This window comes from Sceloporus occidentalis, unplaced genomic scaffold (genome assembly GCF_023333645.1).
Source record: "Sceloporus occidentalis isolate IW3139 unplaced genomic scaffold, rSceOcc1.0.p SCAF_1, whole genome shotgun sequence".
NCBI lineage: Eukaryota > Metazoa > Chordata > Lepidosauria > Squamata > Phrynosomatidae > Sceloporus > Sceloporus occidentalis.
The window spans coordinates 151,489,301-151,507,701 of record NW_028316981.1 but is presented as its reverse complement, the minus strand read 5'-3'; the positions used below and the strand labels follow the sequence as shown (position 1 = coordinate 151,507,701).

General features: G+C 44.3%; 1 protein-coding gene across 3 annotated transcripts in view; it reads left to right on the top strand.

The window, feature by feature from the left end:
* The window catches only part of KMT2D (lysine methyltransferase 2D), a 203,916-nt gene extending 187,342 nt beyond the window's left edge, over positions 1-16,574 (top strand). For all 3 annotated transcript variants that reach the window (XM_089477537.1, XM_089477543.1, XM_089477551.1), the window contains exons 53-56: positions 8,827-9,112; positions 10,694-10,767; positions 11,986-12,094; positions 13,522-16,574. In XM_089477537.1, the coding sequence (XP_089333663.1) occupies positions 8,827-9,112; positions 10,694-10,767; positions 11,986-12,094; positions 13,522-13,614 (562 nt within the window). In that variant the 3' untranslated portion in view covers positions 13,615-16,574. The remainder of the gene's footprint in view (positions 1-8,826; positions 9,113-10,693; positions 10,768-11,985; positions 12,095-13,521) is intronic.
* The last annotated feature ends 1,827 nt before the right edge of the window (positions 16,575-18,401 follow it).

The window sequence follows — 18,401 nt, the reverse complement described above, 5'->3', positions numbered from 1 at the left end:
GTAGTTTCTAGATGGACAAATATATTTAATTCAAACTTAACATTAAACCATGGTTTGACTTAACCGTCGTTTGTGGCTTAAAGCTTAGATTGTATGGCCAATGACCAAACAATTAAATGTATTTTCTGCCCAGTTTTCTGTCTTTATCAGTTGGTATTTCACAGATGGCAGGTGGTGCAACAAATCATATCAATCATCCCAAGAATGGTACAGTTCAAACAAGCCAGTGGTTGTACATTTGGAAGAAACCATGGATTCAGATTGTGGTTGGCTAACAAATGATTGTTAAAAAAAAATTGTAGTAGAGGTTGGTTCACACATCACAACAAGACAGATTTCAACCAACCGCACCATGATTTATAGTTTTTGTGGGTTTTTTGGGCTATGTGGCCATGTACTAGAAGAATTTCTTCCAGACTTTTCGCCAGCATCTGTGGCTAGCCTCTTCAGAGAATGCTTGCCTGGAAAAAGTTGTGTAGATATATATACTATGTGAGCCTGGAAATGCAGGAGTGATTTGCATGTGTACTGTTCTGTTGCTGATGGCAGGCCCCAGGCTGGGGGGCTAATGCAAAATAGGATTAGTGTCTGCTAATTGGTGATCATTATGTACTGGGAAAGCCCCTGACTCTGAGTGGTTTCCCATTTGCATTTGCTGAGTCCACATTTTGCTATTCCTCAGGACTGGTAGCCAAATTTTGTTCACTTTAAGGGTTTCTTCTTTCCGGTTGAAATTATCCAGATGTTTGTGGATTTCAATGGCTTCCCTGTGCATCCTGACATGGTAGTGGTTGGCATGGTCCAGAATTTCATTTTTTTCAAGCAGTATTTTATGCCCAGAATGATTTGTGGCATGTTCTGCTACTGCTGATTTTTCTTGCTGGCCCAGTCTGCAGTGTCTCTCGTGTTCATAGAATCATAGAGTTGGAAGACACCGCAAGGACCATCCAGTCCAAACCCCTGTCATTCAGGAAATCTCAGTCAAAGCATACCCAACAGATGACCATCCAGCCTCTGCTTAAAGACCTCCAAAGAAGAAGACTCCACCATATTCCAAGGGAGTGTGTTCCACTGTCGAACAGCTCTTTTTAGATTGTAAACCTGAGGGCAGGGAACAGTCTATTATTACCTCTGTTGTAAGCTGCCTGGACTCCCAGTGATTGGGCGGCATATAAATAAATCCTATTATTATTATTACTACTACTGTCAGGAAATTCTTCCTAATGTTGAGGTGGAATCTCTTTTCCTGTAGCTTGTATCCATATTGTGAATATCCATACAGGGCTATCATATCACCTCTTAATCTTCTTTTCTCAAGGCTAAACATCCCCAGCTCCCTAAGTCGTTCCTCATAGGACATAGTTTCCAAACTCTTCACCATTTTAGTCGCCCTCCTTTGGACGCACTCCAGTCTCTCAATGTCCTTTTTGAATTGTGGTTCCCAGAACTGGACACAATATTTCAGGTGGGGCCTGACCAAGGCAGAATAGAGTGGCACTATTACTTCTCTTGATCTAGACACTATACCTTTTTTGATGCAACTTAAAATTGCATTGGCCTTTTTAGCTGCCACATCACACTGTTGACTCATGTTCAACTTATGGTGTACTTGTGTCAGCAACTCATCTGAGCCCTGTAGCCAATGCTGCCATACGGCAGAGTAAACTGGCAAATTCAGAAACATGGTTCTCAGTCCTCAGTTAAGATAACAGTAGCTGAATGTCTTCCAGGAACTGAAGAAATGCAGGAACCTCCGGGGACTCTCAGCAACCGATGCCAGGAGTCAGCTGATAAACGACCAAACAAGCCAAGTCTCCCAAAGTGCTTTATTTACAGTGCTACACATCACCAACACTATAGTACAGATCACATATGAATGCCAACTCTCCTACTACAACCCACAAGCAATCACTAGAAGCCCCTGGGTTTATATACCCTTCAGACCATGCGGTCTCCCAAACCCAGTGACTTCCTGTGTCACACTGTAAAGTGTCCTCCTGTGCAATCCAGACAGATGTTTCATCATCCAGGCATGGTTGCACACAGGCACCAGGCTGTCCTTGAGCTTATGAACATCAGCTGTGCTTGATCAGCCTTGTCCTTCTCAGTGCTAGATGCTCATGGTCACACACACACACACATCTAAGCATTTCCCAGTGTGCTGACTTTAACTCTTTGTCAACTTGGACTCCTAGATCCCTTTAACATGTAGTCTTGTTCAGCCAGGTGTCTCCCATCCTATACCTGTGCATTTTATTTTTCTGCCCTAAGTGCAGTACCTTACATTTCTCCATGTTGAATTTCATTTTGTTAGCTTTGGCCCAGCTTTCTCGTCTATTCAGGTCATTTTGAATTTTGATCCTGTCCTCTGGAGTATTAGCTATTCCTCCTAATTTGGTGTCATCTGCAAATTTGATGAGTATGCCCCCAATTCTGTCATCCAAGTCATTGATGAAGATGTTGAATAGCACTGGCCCCAGGACAGAGCCCTGTGGGACCCCACTGGTCGCTTCTCTCCAGGATGAAAGGGAGCCATTGTTGAGCACCCTTTGGGTTTGGCCAGTCAATCAATTACAAATCCATGTAACAGTTACCTTATCTAGCCCACATTCTACAAGCTTGTTTTCAAGAATGTCATAGGGAACTTTGTCAAAGGCCTTACAGAAATCAAGATATACTAGATCCACAGCATTCCCTTCATCTACTAAACTGGTAATTTTATCAAAGAAAGAGATTACATTTGTCTGGCATGACACGGCGGGGGCGTTACAAAGTCCAAAGGGCATGACCATGTACTCATAATGCCCATACCGAGTCTGGAAGGCCGTCTTCCACTCATCCCCTGCCCGAATCCTCACCAAGTTGTAGGCTCCACTAAGATCCAGCTTGGTGAAGACCTTGGCATGGCGGAGTCTCTCCAACAACTCTGGAATCAACGGCAGAGGGTAGTGGTTACGGACGGTGATTCTATTTAAGGTCCGGTAGTCATTGCAGAGACGCAACTCCCCACATTTCTTACGGACAAAGAGTACCGGGGCACCTGCAGGAGACTTAGAGGGACGGATGAAGCCCCGCTGCAGGTTTTTCTCCAAAAAATCCCTCAGAGCCTCCAGCTCAGGCTCTGAGAGAGAATAGAGACACCCAGCCGGGATAGGGGCCCCTGGCACCAAATCGATGGCACAGTCATAGGGCCGATGTGGAGGAAGCCGGTCCGCCTCCTTCTTATCGAAGACGTCCGCGAAGTCCCGATACTTCTCTGGCAACGACACCTTGCCTTCCTGAGCCTCCGCTACCACCGCAGCCGTAATCCGCTCCGGCCAACAGTGCTCCTGGCAGTACTTTGACCTGAAGAGCACCTCCCGCCGGGACCAGGAAATATGCGGGTCATGCCGTGAGAGCCACGACATGCCCAACACCAGAGGGAAGTGAGGGACCGCTGCCAACAAAAAGTGAAGCTCCTCAACATGGCCCTGGATCTCCAAGTGAAGCACTGGCATCTGATGAGTCACAGGGCCTGATCGGAGGAGGCGGCCATAGATGGTCTCCACCGGCTGGGGCTCGAGCAGTGCTTCCATGGGGATCCCATGCTGCCGAGCAAACGCCAAGTCCATGAAGCAGCTGGAGGCTCCTGAATCCAGCATGGCCCCTACTGGCAACAGTTCCATGGATGGGAGCCGCAGGGTGGCAGCCACCAGCAGGGGATCCCTCCGAGAGATTGAAGTAGCAGGGGTGGGTGTTGAGCAGGCCCCCAGGTGACAAACCCTCTCTACACCTGAGAGTGCGCTGTTTCCCGGTGGCATGGCACGACGTCCTTTGGCTGGACAGACCCTGGCAAAATGTCCAGCGAGGCCACAATACAAGCAAAGGCCCTCCCGCCGCCTCCGCTCCTTCTCTGTCCCCGAAATCCGGGACCGAGCTCCTCCCAACTGCATTGGTTCCTTGGTGGTTCCAGGAGCAACAGCCTCAGGGGCAACTGCAGGCGATGGTGACGCAGGGAGCAAAGGGGGTGGAAGGCCAGATTGCCGAGCCTCTCTCCGAGCCTTAAGGCGACAGTCCAGTCGAATGGTCTGGGTAATCAAGGCCGACAGGGTAGCTGGGGGTTCAGAGTGTGCCAGTTCATCCAGGATCCCAGCAGATAGTCCATGTCGGAACACAGCCTGCAAGGCACTATCACCCCAAGTGACATCCTGGGCCAGAAGGCGGAAAGCCACAGAGTAATCCGCCACCGAACCCTGGCCCTGCTTCAAAGTCAGCAGCTGGTGCTCCGCAGTCTCAGTCCTAACTGGGTCTCCCCAAGTGTCTTTAAACTCCTTGACAAAGGATTCCCAGTTGTCAAGCACCGGGCTGTTTGCATTCAAGTAAGGTGTTGCCCATTTGCTAGCTGGACCAGACAGCAGGCTGATAACAAAAGCCACTTTATATGAGTCCATGGGGAAATCTGCCATCCTGATTCTGAACTGCAAACTGCAGCTGGCCAAAAAACTCTCCAGCATAGCCCGGTCTCCAGAGAATTTTTCAGGCAGAGCAGTGAGGCACTTGGTCCTGGGTTTGGGCTGGGGAGGCTGAGGAGCTGGGGGCTGGTTCTGTAGCTCTGCCATAGCCTGAGTGAGCATAGCAACCTGAGCTGTGAGCTTTTGGTTCTGCTCCAACAGTTCTTTAATGAGCACTGCTTCTGCCATTCTTGTTATCAGCAATGATTATGGCTAGAGTTTATTATGTCCGGGATTGCTGCCAGCAATCTCTGACTTATGCTGATAACCAAGCCTTCAGCCAACACGTGCAAGCAAAACAAACCTTGTGGAGAAGCAGTCTAAGAGCAGGCCGAGGAAGCAAGCCGATGTCAGGGTTCCAGAAAGTCAAGCGTACCGAAAGACGAGCCGAAGTCAGGAAGCCAGAAAGCAGCGTGGTCAAAACAGTCTAAGGTCACAATAGCCAAGAGATAACAGAGGTCCGGTCCGAGGTCAAGATATGGTAACAAGATGTCAGGAGCCAGAGCGACAGCAATCACACCAAGGGCTCATGCAATAAACTCTAGCAACAAACTCAAGCCTCTCTCCCACTTAAATCAGGGAAACTCTCCCTCGAGCCACCTGAAGCTGGTTTGCTAATTGTCTTTCTGCAATCCTCCTGGATCTGCGCCTGCAAGCACTCTCGGCCCTTCTCTCTTGATAAGAAGGCACCTGCAGGCACACCTCGTCTCCAGAGTCACCACTAGGCTGTGGCACCATAGGAGGCCTTTCCTCAGCACTAGGACCTGGTTGGACCTCCTGCTCTGGGGCTGGGGAAGCACAGCTGGGACCTGGCAGAGCAGAACTAACACCTGGCGTAGCCTCAATCAGCCCTTGCTCTGGAGGAGGCTCATCCTTCTCCTCATCCTCCGAGAGCTCATCTTGGCTGGCCATGACACATGTGAAGTTCTCCACTTCTGTAGGCAAGAAGACAAACATTCCACAAGTGTTGCATGTGACTGCAGTAGTTCCCTCGGTGTCCTTATTGCAAAGTCTTTAGTAATCACTGAAACAGGTCTGTCGGCTTCCTCCTCAAAAAATCCTCTGGTAAACACCAACGTTGAGGACCCTGATGACCTGGTCCTTTCACCAGTCTCTGGCAGCGAGCTCAATCTACTGGGAATATAACTTTATAGGAATGTCCCGCCTGCTAGCTTGTACTTAAGGACAAGGTTCTGACTAAAGGTTTGCTTCTCAGCTGCTGCCTCTGCTGTAGATTTCTTTGGATTAAAAAAACAACTCACAGATATGATTTACAGAAGCTCCACCCCCTTAGCAACTAGCACACACTCCCCTCAAAATGGCTGCCCAGCTCCTTCTCTCCTCCTCCTCTCTCTGGCATGAACTCCTTGATTCTTGTTTGCACACTGCATTTGGTGGTCCTTATGTAGACATGCAGCTGCATGGTATGCAGTAAACTCCTGTTGCTGTGAGAGGTCTCTCTGGTCCTTAGCTGAGCAAAGCATTTGCTGGATTTTCTTAGTCGGTTTGTAAACCATTTGAAGGTTGTGCTTCCTCACCACTTTGCCTATTCTGTCTGTGACTCCTTTGATGTATGGTAAAAGTACCTTCCCTTTTGGTGGCTGCTTGGCTTCACTTCTCTGGGTTTTCCTGGGTCTGGCAGCCCTTCTGATGTCTGAGCTGGAATAACCATTAGCCTGTAGAGCCCGGTCCAGGTGCTTCAGTTCATCTTCCAAGAAGTGGGGCCGGTCCTGCCACCTCTGTGGGCCGGATTAGGCCTGCGGGCCGGGGGTTGCCGACACCTGGGTTTAATATGTCTCCAGGCTTAGTTTCCAGGCAAGCATTCTCTGAAGATGCCAGCCACAGATGCTGGTGAAACGTCAGGAAGAAATTCTTCTAGAACATGGCCACATAGCCCGAAAAACCCACAAAAAACTATGGATGCCGGCCATGAAAGCCTTCAACTTCACACCTTGATTTGTTATGATGTACAAACAAGGTCAGATCTAGTATGAGTTAATTTCTTATAGTTCTGTGGCCCAAGTGAATACAAGAAGAAACTTAGAAAAGCAAGAGTGAATAGTCTGAGCAGGACCTAAAATATATAGAGAGCTTGTATTTCCTCCTTTGAAAGAAGAGCACCTCTCTTTAAGAGCCTCAAATTCTGTGCTTTAAAAAACAACAGCATAACAATACCTAAATCTTGTTGAAACAACTAATTGTATGAATTTGATTCTTCTCTGATTTTATTTACTGTTGTATTTTAATATAGACTTTTTTATTGTGAAAGAATGAAGAATACAGTCCGCCCTTGCCTTACGCAGGGATCCATTCCGGACCCCGCCGCATAAGGCGTATTCTGCTGATGCTTGAGCCCCTTGGAAACAATGGGGCTCATGCGCAGCGGCGGTGCACAAGGTGCCACAGGCACACATGCCCATTCATTTAAATGGGACGCTGCACCCTGTGCGTGCCCCGCGACTTGAGCGTGTACGCTCAAGACCACATAAAGCGTGCCCGCGTATAACACAGGCACACTGTACATGGATTTGTTTGTAATTGTGAAAGGTTGAATGGGACTCTTCAGGAAGTACAAAAGAATACTGCAGCACTGTAAAATTTACTTGGAAAGGGCTTTTCTAAGAGATAGCAATCTGAGTATGTCTCATAAAAGCAGTGGAGGAAGGGAGGGAGGAAAAGATTCTTGTGGTACCTTTTAAGGCAGATTTGTTTTAGCATGAGCTTTTATGTGAAAGACTGGGAGACTGGTGTGCCTTTTTAATCATTTTCTTATTACCCAGCTCCTCGGAACTCCAGCCTACCTTTAAATATTTTGTTTCTTTGCCATTTAATTCAGAATCACTTTTTATGAGACCTAAGAACTAGCTATTTTTTAAAAATATGGGAATATGTTCTGTGAACCAGGCTATGCAGATTTCTAGGTTCCTGAAGAGCTGAGAATTACTTACCATCTGTAACCAGATGAATCAAGAGCAATTGGAGCACTGAAGTTGATGATGTAGTATACATCTTGTCATTAGCAAAATCAAATTCTGAGACCTGAGGAAGTAGCCATTCACTAATAAGTCACATTTAATTAATGTTCCAGCATAGGTGTTCCCAGAATGCCTTTATTTAAAAACACTTACTTCTTAGTCTCTTTACAGTGTCTTTAGAGCAAGTGTGGACAGCAGCCACACACACACACACACACACACACACACTTTCTTGTAGACCAGGAATGGGAAAAGTGCAGCCTTGAGCCCACTTGTGGCTTCAAGGATGTTTTAGTGGCTCTTGACACCTCCAGAATACTCAGACCAATCTTTTTCCAACCGTCAAAAGAGGGTGAATTACTTCCCCTAGAAACGGCTTCCAGGTGGAAAATATAACTCATTTTTTTATTGAGTTTTTACAATAAAATGTACAGAGTCTATAGAACAGTGACAAAATCAACAACAACAATTGGCAGTATGGCCCAAGGCTATGTATTTGGTGAGCCCAAACTAGCTGAGTCTACTGATTCTCAAACATTGGGTTGTTTTGTTTTTTCAACAGTACAAAATAGGTCTTGCCAACCTATTTAAAATATAGGTGTTTTACAGATAGATCTTTGGACAGACACTTTACAGCTGAATAAGACAGACTCTCAATTTTGTGACTTTGCTGCAGAATAATTGTTTTTAAAAATATGTATTTTGCAGTACAGTGTGCCCTTGGTATCCACTGGGGTTTGCTTCCAGGACCCCTTGTGGATACCAAAATAGGTACATGCTCATGTCCCATTATATACAGTGGTGTATTAAAATAATGTCCCTTATTGAAAATAGCAAAATCAAGGTTTGTTTCTTGGGTTTGCGGGATGAGTTGGTTGGGGTGGCTATTTTCATGCCATGGATGGTTGAATCTGTGCATGCAGATTCCATGGACACAGGGGGCTGACTATAGTTCATGTAGCGGTTGTCTGCCCAATTATAGACCCTGGGGGGGGAAATGCTCTCCATACTGTTTTGTTAAAACATGGAGAATTGCACTCTAGGGAGTGTGATTCACCTTTAAGCTGAGGGAATTGGTCTTCATGCCCTTTACTTAGCAAAAAAGACTTTTAAAAAAGTCTTTTAAGGGGAAAGTGGAAGGGTTAAATCTAGAAATCAACTTTCCTGTTCCTCTGGATAGAAGGAGTGGGTTGCTTGGCCTGTATTGGGTCCATTGGTTAGAAAAATGGTCCCCAGACCTGCTACAGTTGCCCACCCCATTTCACATCATCATCAGAATTCTGACCTACTACTTGGCTCCCTTGTGGTTAGACTTAACATCTTCCCCCCTCCCTTTCTTCTTCCCTCCTTCCCTTTTAAAGGCCCCACACGCTGAACAGCACCAGCATGTCCAAAGCCTACCAGAGCACATTCACAGGTGAAACCAACACACCTTACAGCAAGCAGTTTGTACACTCAAAGTCCTCACAGTACCGGCGCCTCAAGACAGAGTGGAAAAATAACGTGTACCTGGCACGCTCCCGGATCCAGGGGCTGGGGCTCTACGCTGCCAAAGATCTCGAGAAGCACACGATGGTCATTGAATACATAGGCACCATAATCCGCAATGAGGTGGCTAACCGGCGTGAGAAGATCTACGAGGAACAGGTGCAGGAGGAGCAAGACCTCAGTCGTGGGACACGCTTGTGTTGGGGAGAGATCTAACTTGGAAGATCTGAACTCTCTCTAGTGGGGTGGGAGTTCTGGTTAGCCAGTAGGAAACCTGCCTTGGGACGGTGGTACTGATGTTTATTTAGAGGACTGTACTTTGAGGCAGGATATTTATTTGCTGCATTATTATCCTTCTTATTACCCCCAAAAGGCTCCCAGCATGGCTTACAAAATACCAGAAATAAAACAGTCCCTCTTTGTTTCAGCTTGTTATCTAGAAGACATGACACCAAAAGATAAGGGATAGGAAGCAAGGAGAAGAAAAGCAAACACAATCATAGTATTTTTGTTTACAAACTTTAACAGGTAGTAGATTTTATTTAGCTATTCACAGAGCTTCTGCTTCATCTCCCTCTCCCTCTGATGGTCACAACAATAGTAGGTAAGTAGCTGGAGGGAATGGGACCCTCAGCTACTGCCGGGCCCAGACCTGATGGAGTAGGATCTGAACATTGTTTTTCTCCCTGTGTGGGAAACGTTGAGGCTTAGTCTTCTTCTGGTTTTTTTCCCAAAATAGCCTATCATTCTGATGTATTACAGGGTGGGAACTAGGATGGGAAGTAAGCTTGGCTGCTGAGGCATGACCAAACAGACTTGAATTCTCAAACAGTCTGAGATTTTTCAATTATAGAGCTGCATTTCTTGTTTGCTGACTTTTTGGTGGTTCTCTCTTTGAATTGTTCCCCCAGTCTTTCACAGTTGGACTAGGAATGACTGAATTACTTTCTGGTATAGGCTCCTCTATTGCAGGGGTGAGCAGCTTGTGACTCTGCCCAGCTGTTGGACTGCAGCACCTATACTTCCTCACCATTAATTAGACTGGTTAAGCCTGATGGAAGTTGCAGTCCAAAAGCAACTGATTTCTTCAGTCTGTCAGCATGTTCATATTCATTGCAGTTTTATTTCAGAAATCCTCGCAAAAATCTACATGTAAATAAATTTTAGTTGTATGCATCTAAAAGCATTTTTTTCTTAGAGTAGGTATTTCAGAATGTATTTTTATATATTATTTGATCAGAGAATGCCAGGAAGTACAAAATCCAGTAGTTGAACACATTACTGTTCACACATTTTTGTCTGAGACATGCAGATCAAGTCAGTTTTTATTGGAATTCTCAAATATCAAACTCTCTAAGTCTCTCTGGTTGCAATTTTACAAGATCACATTAAAAGTTGGATGTGAAAGTGAGCAAAGTAGAGAGCTGACTCATCTGCTTCAAATCGCTGTATGAAATTTGTCCCTCTGATTCCATTGACTCTTATGGTGACCATGCCACAACACTGCAGAACAGGAGAAGTTGCATCTGGGAGAATTCTCCCTTGTGTCCAGCTCTGAAATATACAGAAGGTCCCTTAAGGCCAAACCTGACACACACTTTCTTTACCATACTCTAATACAGAACACAACAACAGGCAAGAATTTCAGAACTGTCAGCCTACAGACCCAGTTGTAGTTAAAGGCTCCAGTTCCTAAACACACAATATAACTACTCTCCCCTTCTTCTCTGCCTGTTTCAGAACCGAGGGATCTACATGTTTCGAATCAACAATGAGCATGTCATTGATGCCACACTAACAGGTGGTCCTGCAAGGTGAGTGATGCTCTGTTGTGAAAGCTTTTGTATTTAAAGCCTGAAGTCTAACTCTGTTAATCCATTTATAGATAGGTTTACAAATTATCACATTAACATGCAAACATACACCCACTACATTGTTAAACAATCACAATCCACCACTTGCAGCAAGATTAGAGGCGATGGAAGGACATTGTATAGAGATGCTTTTGGACCCAAGTTGAGGAGCAGATGGATCTAATTATGGAGCCTGAAAGAATGTAGGCAGATCAGCAGGGGGAGTGCTGGGTAGCAAACAACCCAAGTTAAAGATGGGCCTAGGAAGACAGGCTGTAGCAGACTCTTCCAGGGAGACAAGTGTAAACAGCCTTCCATCTGCTTACTGTGTATCATGTGTTATGTACAAGCATGCATGCAACTCCTGTGCAGCCATTAGTAGGAAGTGCTGCTTTAATTACTGTGGGTGAGTGTGTGGCTTAAACTCATGTGGCCTGTAAAATTAAAGCAGAGTTTGGAAAACTTACATTTTTAGATCTTGACCACACTGGCTGGGAAATTCTGGGAGCTGTGGTTCAGAACATTTCCACACTCTGCATTAAAGATGCCAAGAAAAGGATGAGATGAAAAGCTGGTTTTACACTCTTGATCCCTCTCCCAGAACTTAGCCCTGGTGTAGTCTCTGAAATGTTACAACCAAGATGTCTTCAGCAGTTTGCAATGCTACCAAATCTAAGGTCATGATTGGTGAGCTCCACTATGATGGTGCATGTTTCTATATCAGTAGGATGGTGCATCTGCAGTGGGTTATATCCATCATGTTTGGGGGGGCGGGGTAGGGTTAACACCTTGGATAGTTCCTTCAAAATGTGGACTAAAATCCATAGCAGATTCACCACCCCACTTACATTGGAGCCACCAGCCAGCACTACTCCTCTCCTCCTTCCTCCATCTCTTTCCTTCTACTTCTGACTTCTTTGAATGAAAGAAGACACTTTGTGTATCATGTTAAAAACAGTACCCAGGCTTCCTGCAGCAGTCACCCTGGTGGCACATTCCCCCTTTCCCTAAGATCAAGGGTATTCCTAAGAGTGACAAATTCTGGATACAAAGGTGGATTGCCATAAGGCCTGAACTCCAGTGATGACCTTGTTGTGAAATTGGTTGCCATGGTAGCAAGTCAGGTCTCCTTCCATCTTTCCTTGCTCTCATGTATGTCTTTCCCTCCCTCCCCCACAGGTACATCAATCACTCCTGTGCTCCCAACTGCGTGGCTGAGGTTGTGACCTTTGACAAGGAGGACAAGATAATAATCATCTCCAGTCGCAGAATACCCAAGGGAGAGGAGGTGGGAATCTGATTATAGTAGGGTGAGGAGGGGTGTGTGTTTGCAAGGCACATATTATTGCTGTTCCTAAGTTCCTCATCAGTGGATTGTATGAGAAGAAAATAATTGGAACAATCAGTGTCCCGTCCTGTATTTTTACCTTTGTGGAGTTCTTTGAGCTTATTTGTGAGAGTGATTAATTTGTGAGCATTCTTTGCCTTGCATCCTTCATGGATATTGTGTAAATTCTGTGGTGGTCTCACCAGGCTTTTCTGAAGTTAGTGTTTATAAAGCACTGTGTTTATATAATGTTTATAAAGCACTGTGTGTAGATATTGGTGTTTCTCCTTATCTCCTTATCCCCTTTGTAAATCTGTGGCAGAGTTTAAAGCAGGCACCAAGTAGTTTGCTTGGCTTTTCCTTTAATACTTCGCTGTTGCATGGCCTTTCTTGTAAATTCACCTGCTGATTTACTTTGTGTTGTGTATGTAACTAGTGTGTCATCTGCATAGTGGGGTGGCACACTTGTGACAGCAACAGGAACTCCCACCCTGTCAAAACTTGCTTTGTATGGGTCCTTTAATTTTTTTATTCTGTAACAATACCTACTCTGTGTCTGTTATGTACATAAGACTGAGGGACAAAGCTCACTTCAGTGATGTAGCAAATATTCAGTCCCCTGGAATTAGTGTAATAGAAGGAACAGCAGTATAGTACTCAAATACACATCTTTGCTCAGTGTGTTCTGCCTATAATGTGAGAATTGTAGATGTAATCCCAGGCTATGACATGCCTGTGCAGCATATTCAGAAGTCTGTCCCTTACTTGTGTACTGTTAGCATTCTTTATGTGCATGCAAGAGTACCTTATGTGCAAGAGTCATGTGAGGATGTTTCAAGGTGCTCTTATTCTGCACTCTTGTCTTGAACATGCTCCTGCTTGTTACATAGAGGCAATCTGAGAATAGGCAAGGCAGGTGTTAGCCCTTTAATTTTAACACAGGACTGTGGCTCCATTGTGGTGGTGTGCTTTGCACATTGTAGGTTCTAGGTTAAATTCCTGGCATCTTGGGCTCAGATATTAGAAGCATGTTCAAGCATGTGGGAAAGAGCCCATTGGAGAGTTGCTACTAATGGAAGCAGGAGAGGCTATGCTACATGGAGAAAGGCTCTGATTTCATTTTATGCTGCCTTCCATGTTCCACCATTAGGAATTTGCAGTATGTTAAAGGGGAGCACGTATTCCCAGTCCTTCCTCCTTGATTGCTGCTTTCTTGATAAGTTCAGTATAGGTATTGATTTGTATGGAGGTTTTGTTAAGCAACTTGTTAGTTAGATGCAGTGAAGATAGACAAATCAGATAGTGGCCTGCCATAAAAACAGGGAAGACAAAAAGTTTATTTCATGTTTAATGTGCCCTTGTTTTTTTCTTCTGTCCTTCATCTTCAGCTGACGTATGACTACCAGTTTGATTTTGAAGATGATCAGCACAAAATCCCATGCCATTGTGGAGCCTGGAACTGCAGGAAATGGATGAACTAGCCCAAAGAGGCTCTTCAAATGAGGCAGTGGGTGGGAAACACACCCTGAACTGCCTGGCACAAGCAGCGCAGGAGAGAGAGAGGCTGTTCTGCCAGCTCTCCCAACCCTCCAGCGCAGCCGAGAGAATCACCTAGGGAGAGCACGATTGGATTCGACCACCCCAACTTGCTGGTGGAGGCAGCTGGGACCCAAATCAAGCAGGGCGGCATCAGTGTATCTGCCACTGCATACCAGTCTTGGTTAAGTTCTAAGACCAAGCTGACTGGTTCTGGCTGTCAGGTTTAGCTGTCTACTCCTTCCAGAACAGGGCAGCCTGCTTTTCCCCAGCAGAAGACAACAGCCACTAGCAGCTCCATCTGGGGTGGGAAACTGATAAACCGGCAACTCAGGGTTTTCTTTTTAGGATTTTCATTTTCTTTTGAAGCAGAAACGGGGAGCCCTTCCGCCCCCGTAATTAATGGACTTCAGAAATATACTGGGAGGAGATGGGGGCATTCTATCTAGCAGAGCTGGAGGAAGTGGGCTGCGGCATGGCTATTGGATCCCCAGGGAAACTTTGTAACTTTTTTCCTGTGTGGGTGGGTGTGTGTTTAGGGAACCTTTGTGTGTGCGTGACAGATTTTTTTAAAAGAACCTACTATCTATTGCTTGCTAATGTACCAAGGTAACAGGAGGCTTCAAAGAGACTCATTAGCTTGACAATCCGCCTTCCAGAGTCCCTCTGGCTCTGGGTTTTTTTATACATTTAGGTATTTGATTTGGAAGGGGGGGGGAGTGTGTGTACATGTGATTTTTGGAAAAAGTAATTTCTCAGTGGCAAGTAGGCCTTGACTTGCAGAAGCTGGAAATAGCCCTTCCCTTTCTTTGCCCCTTTCCCACCCCCTTGGCCCATCTTCCATGCGCGAGGAGCATCCGCACTTGAACCTACCTCATTTGAAGTGTTAGACTTTGCTAATGTTGTTTTTGGTCTGTTTTCTCTAATGTGAGCCCCTCGCTGTGCCACCATTTTGCTTTTTGAGCCCTCTTCCCTGAAGATGGAGAACCACAGCTGCCACGGCAAATGTGGAACAGGTTCCAGGGAGAGGTAGGGAATGTTTCTCTCTGGGATTGTCCTTCCCCCTTCTGAAACCAAAAGTGAGGTTCAGTCTCCTAAAACCCTTCCAGAGTGAATAGCTGAAATGAGCACTGTGGGTTCCCAGCCACCAACAGAGGAGAGAGGCAGATCACACTGCAAAGTATGATGCAGTTTGAACATGCCACCTCTTGGGGAACAACAAGCTTCTGGTCACCACACAATGCCAAGCTCAGCACTTCTCTCCAGTGGAGCCCAAACCCTTTTTTGCCTGCCTGCAGAGTGGGGAGCACGTGCTTCACTAAGGGGCTGGTGATCAGTCCTCAAATGGAGAGGGAGTGAGATTTGGCTCTTAGCTAATCCCTATAATTCCAGTTCCTAATCTCTGTTTCCCATGATCAACTTGCTGCTCCGAAGACTTGTGTGTATGAGTGAGAGAGAGATGTTGGCACATTGCAGAGTTTGGGATTATTTATCTATCTATCTATGTATATATATAGTGTATATATTTGAATTAGCATGGAGAGGAATGCCCTGGCTGCAGAGTTTTCTAAACTGCTGGCTGGATCTCTGTAGAAATCCTCCCCTCCCACTGCCACCCTCCCCGGCTGGATGGGAGCAAGAGGGAGACTTCCTGACAAAAATTGGGCCGGAAAGGGGATTAAATAAAGAGCCCGTCTATATGCTTTCTTTCTCTGTGTCTGTATATAGAAATACCCCTTTCTTTTCTAAAAAAGAAAAAAAATCAATTTATAATCAATAGCTTAAGAGCCATCGGCCCAGCAGCATCTTCCCCAATGTAGGGAGATTCCTTATTAACAGAAGACAAAATGTGGGCATTATGCAGGACACACCCAGACACACCATCTAAAACATACACACACTCTCCCTGCTGTTGAACAAGGACATTGGAAGATTGCTGTACCCAGGAACCTAAGTATTTAGGGGGCAGGAAGGTGGCAAGAGTTGCAGGGTCTTTACTTATAAGGCTTTCTTGATGAACTTTGTACAGTTGAGATCTTTTAACGCACAATTGCACCATTTCCCCACTCCCCCTTTAAAATAGTCACACTTTCCCCATCATGCCTCTATGAGTGGCATTATGAGATCTAGCAGTTCATATTCTCATCTGATCAACAGACAATACAGAGAGAGGAAGTGAAGGTGGCAGTGGCTTACCTTTCATAATGGGGGGTGAGGTGGGGCATAAAATCAGGGTTAGTGCATAAGTATCTTTGTCTTTGAACTTATTGATGAGAACCATGTTCTTGAGTGAAAAAGCTGCTTCTGCAAACCGTTCTGAGCTATGACGGTTGAATACAGTGGGGAGGGGAAATGACAAATTATTAAAGTAATTAAAATTGTAAATAAGATGAAATTTGTGTAAAAAGGGGGGATTTTTATCAGTAACAAAACCACTGGATGTTGTTTTAAAATAAAAGTTTTTAGTTAAAGCCAGTATACATTTTTGTCTCTTTCAATTTGTTTGTGTGTCTTTCCATTAATTTGGAAAGCTGTAAAGATGTAAAAAAAAAAGTTTAAAAGAATTGCTACAAAGTTTAAAAGCTTGAGAGAGATTTTAAAAAAATGATAAAGTGACTGAATATAATAGATTGTCAAGATTTTTTTGGATGACGGTTAGTTTAAAATAATCCTGTAGATTTTAGCTGATGAAGAAAGACTATACAGTTTTTAATTTTTATATAAACTATAACCCGGTCTTGAAGCTAAAAACTTTTTTAAAGTTCTCTGCCTGTATAATTGCATTTGACGCCTTGTCCCATACTTCTGTTTACAGTTGCACATATTATATATATTAAGTTTTAACCCTTTTATGAACCCAAAATAATCACTTTTTTAAAAAATAAAGTGTGGACTTTGTGAGGAATTATACTTTGTGTTTTGGGGTTTTATTACTTTGTGTGTGTGATTCCTGTGTAGCAAAGTTGTCCTCCGTAATGAGAGCAAAAAACTGAAAGAAATAGAACTATTCTTTAAAAAAAGAAAGCAAACAAAAACCACTCTTGTACCGGGCATATTTTGTATGGATACAATTATGAAATATATATATAACTTCCATTCAAAGATGCAGAAGAACTGGGTCCCAATTTTGCTTCTCAAAGGTTTTTAAAAGAAAGAAATAAAAAAGCAACACTAACTTGCATTTCAAGTATTTGAGTCTTGGTTTAAATTTGATTTTGTGTTTAGCCAGCATGCATGCATGCATGCCTTTGTAACAGCACTACCATCAGCTCCTATAAAACATAGGCATACACAGACTAAAGCGGGAGTCTGTAGAGTATATGGCCAAAGAATGTTTAGTGAGCTCACTGTGATACCTTTCTGTGCCTGACTTCTCTACCTTGCAATTCTGAAGGGACTTCACTACAGCACCTCTTTACATCTTCAACCTGCTATTATTCAGTGTCATCAACACAGGGCCTAGCTCAATGTGAAGTCTTAAGTGTATGGTAGACTCCCCTCCCCAAACGTTCCTCTTTTGAGGAAGCTTGTCATATTCTCTAAAGTGGGAAGGGGAAAGACCACCTTGAATGTTCAACCCGTTAACTATACCTAAAGTAGCACAGTTCTTTCACTCTTAATTGTACAGAAGTGCATTGGACAGGTGGATAGTGGCTTCCAATTTGAAGTTGCTTAAAACTAAAGGTGTTATGGTTTTAGGCATGGGGATGAATTGATATTCGTGTTCTTGTGTGCAGGCAGTAAGTAGACTACCTAGTGCAACCTAATGACAAATATTTTGTAGTATTTTTGTATCTAAATGGTTACAAAGTGTCTCCTGGTTAGGTCTGTTATAGTCAGTCCTCCATATCCATGGATTCAAGCAACCACAATTTAAAAAGATTTTTAAAAATACATAAATTCCAAAAAGCTAACCTTGATTTTGCCATTTTATGTAAGGGTTATGATTTTACTATGCCACTGTATTTAATGGTACTTGAGCATCCATACATTTTGGTATCCACAAGGGGGTCCTGGAACTTAACCCCAGTGGATTACCAAGGGCTCAGTGTAATAACTGAATGGATGTGTTTCTGACTCTGACTGCTCTAATTATTTGATTCCCTCTTCAAGATAGCTATTCCAAGTATTTGATTCTGAGCAATCGCCCTGCTTTCTGCTTCAACCCAGTCTTCACAAATGCCAGGGGACACATGAGGGATGACCTCAAACAGTATTCCATGGTATCTGCCAGATATTTAACTATGCAGGTAGGAAAAGAAGGCTGAACTGGGGAAACACAATAAGTCTCTAACTTTCACCAGCCTAACCAAGTGTCAACTAAATCTTTCAGCTAGCACTCCTGTCATGATGGTAACGAGCTAAGAGGAGCTGTCCTACAGTAAGAATAAAAATGCATAGTTATATCTTTGCCATGATACTTTCGACTTGTTACTTTGACATTTAACAGAGTATTACTAACTGCAGTCAGCCCTTCACATCTGCGGCTTTTGCAGCTTTGATTAGTATGTTCTCTAGAGAACTCTAGGTCCTCCACTGCAACTCTATGATCAGCTTCTGCAAGAAGTTGTACTGGAGGACCTAAAGATTATTATATTTATTTGTACCCCGCTTTCCCCCAAAATTGGTATTTAAAGCAGCTTAGTCTAAAAACAGACCAGCTCACAAACTTACAAAATGAGTTAAACAGGAATTAAACTACTACAATGTTAAAAAGAGATGAGTTGTTTAA